This window comes from Mus caroli, chromosome 7 (genome assembly GCF_900094665.2).
Source record: "Mus caroli chromosome 7, CAROLI_EIJ_v1.1, whole genome shotgun sequence".
NCBI lineage: Eukaryota > Metazoa > Chordata > Mammalia > Rodentia > Muridae > Mus > Mus caroli.
In genome coordinates this window covers 137,863,635-137,865,340 of record NC_034576.1, presented here as the reverse complement: position 1 = coordinate 137,865,340, position 1,706 = coordinate 137,863,635, and the positions used below count along the sequence as shown (strand labels likewise).

Genomic DNA, 1,706 nt, shown 5'->3' with positions numbered 1-1,706 from the left:
CCTTCAACACTTGGGAAAAGAACAAAGTCACCAGGCAGAGCCCCAGGCACACCAGCACCAGTGCAGGAAGAAAATGACAGCACCACCTTCATGGAAACTCCAAAGCAGAAACTGGAGTCTATAGGAAATTTAACAGGGCTTAGGAAACAGTCCAGAACACCTAAAGAAGAACTTTTAGAATCAGAGGAACACCTACAATTAGGAGAAGGTGTAGACACACTTCAGGTACCCACCACCAACAAAGTCATTAGATCATCTAGGAAACCTGCAAAGCGCAAACTGGAGTCAACAGCTTGTACACCTAACAGCAAGAGGATGCGACGTTCTTCAAAGGATAACACACCATGCCTAGAAGACCCGAATGGGTTCCAACAGCTCTTCCAAACACCAGGCTATGCTAAGGACTCTTTGACCACTGGAATCTCAACAATGCTTGCTAGATCACCACAATTAGGACCAGTTAGAACCCAAATCAACAGAAAGAGTCTGCCCAAGATCATCCTGAGAAAAATGGATGTGACAGAAGAACTTTCAGGTCTCTGGAAGCAGTCACTGGACAGAGCCCACACCACACCTGTGCAGGAGGATAATGCAGTCAAAGCAATTATGGAGATTCCAAAGGAAACACTGCAGACTACAGCAGATGGAACTAGACTTACCAGACAGCCACAAACACCTAAGGAAAAAGTCCAACCGCTGGAAGATCACGGTGGCTTCCAAGAACTCTTCCAAACATCACGCTACTGTTCTGATCCATTAATTGGTAACAAACAAACAAGAATGTCCTTGAGATCTCCACAATCAGGATTTGTTAGAACTCCACAAACCTCAAAGAGACTGGCTAAGACAAGTGTTGGGAATATTGCTGTGAGAGAAAAGATCTCTCCAGTGAATCTGCCACGGTGTGCTACAGGGGAGGTTGTACATATACCCATAGGGCCAGAAGATGACACAGAGAACAAAGGTGTGAAGGAATCCACACCTCAGACACTGAACTCATCAGCAAGTCGAACTGTCAGGAAGAAGCAGCAAGGGGCACATGAGGAAAGGCCTCAGTTCTCAGGAGACTTATTTCATCGCCAAGAGCTCTTTCAAACACCAGCCAGTGGCAAAGACCCAGGAACTGTTGATGAAACTACAAAAATAGCTCTGCAGTCTCCACAACCAGGACATATCATAAACCCAGCAAGCATGAAGAGATGGTCCAACATGAGTCTCATGAAAGACATGAGAGAACTTTCCATACTTGAAAAACAAACACAGTCACAAGGCAGAGACACAGGCACACCAGCACCAATGCAGGAAGAAAATGGCACCACAGCCATTATGGAAACTCCAAAGCAGAAACTGGATTTCATAGGAAATTCAACAGGACATAAGAGGAGGCCACGGACACCCAANAACAGGGCTCAGCCCCTAGAAGACCTGGATGGCTTCCAAGAACTCTTCCAAACACCAGCTGGTGCCAGTGACCCTGTGAACATTGAAGAAAGTGCAAAGACATCTTTGGAATCTTCACAAGCAGAACCAGTCAGAACCCCGGCAAGCACAAAGAGACGGTCTAAGATGAATCTCATGAAAGTGGATATGAAAGACCTTTCCATACTTGAAAAACAAACACAGTCACAAGGCAGAGCCCCAGGCACACCAGCACCAGTGCAGGAAGAAAATGACAGCACCACCTTCATGGAAACTCCAAAGCAGAA

General features: G+C 46.1%; 1 protein-coding gene across 1 annotated transcript in view; it reads left to right on the top strand.

Annotated features, from left to right (window-relative positions):
• Positions 1 to 1,706, top strand: part of Mki67 (marker of proliferation Ki-67) — a 26,834-nt gene that overhangs the window by 17,127 nt on the left and 8,001 nt on the right. Inside the window, 1 exon segment of the mRNA XM_021167096.2 lies at positions 3 to 1,700. Within this exon segment, the coding sequence (XP_021022755.1) occupies positions 3 to 1,700 (1,698 nt within the window).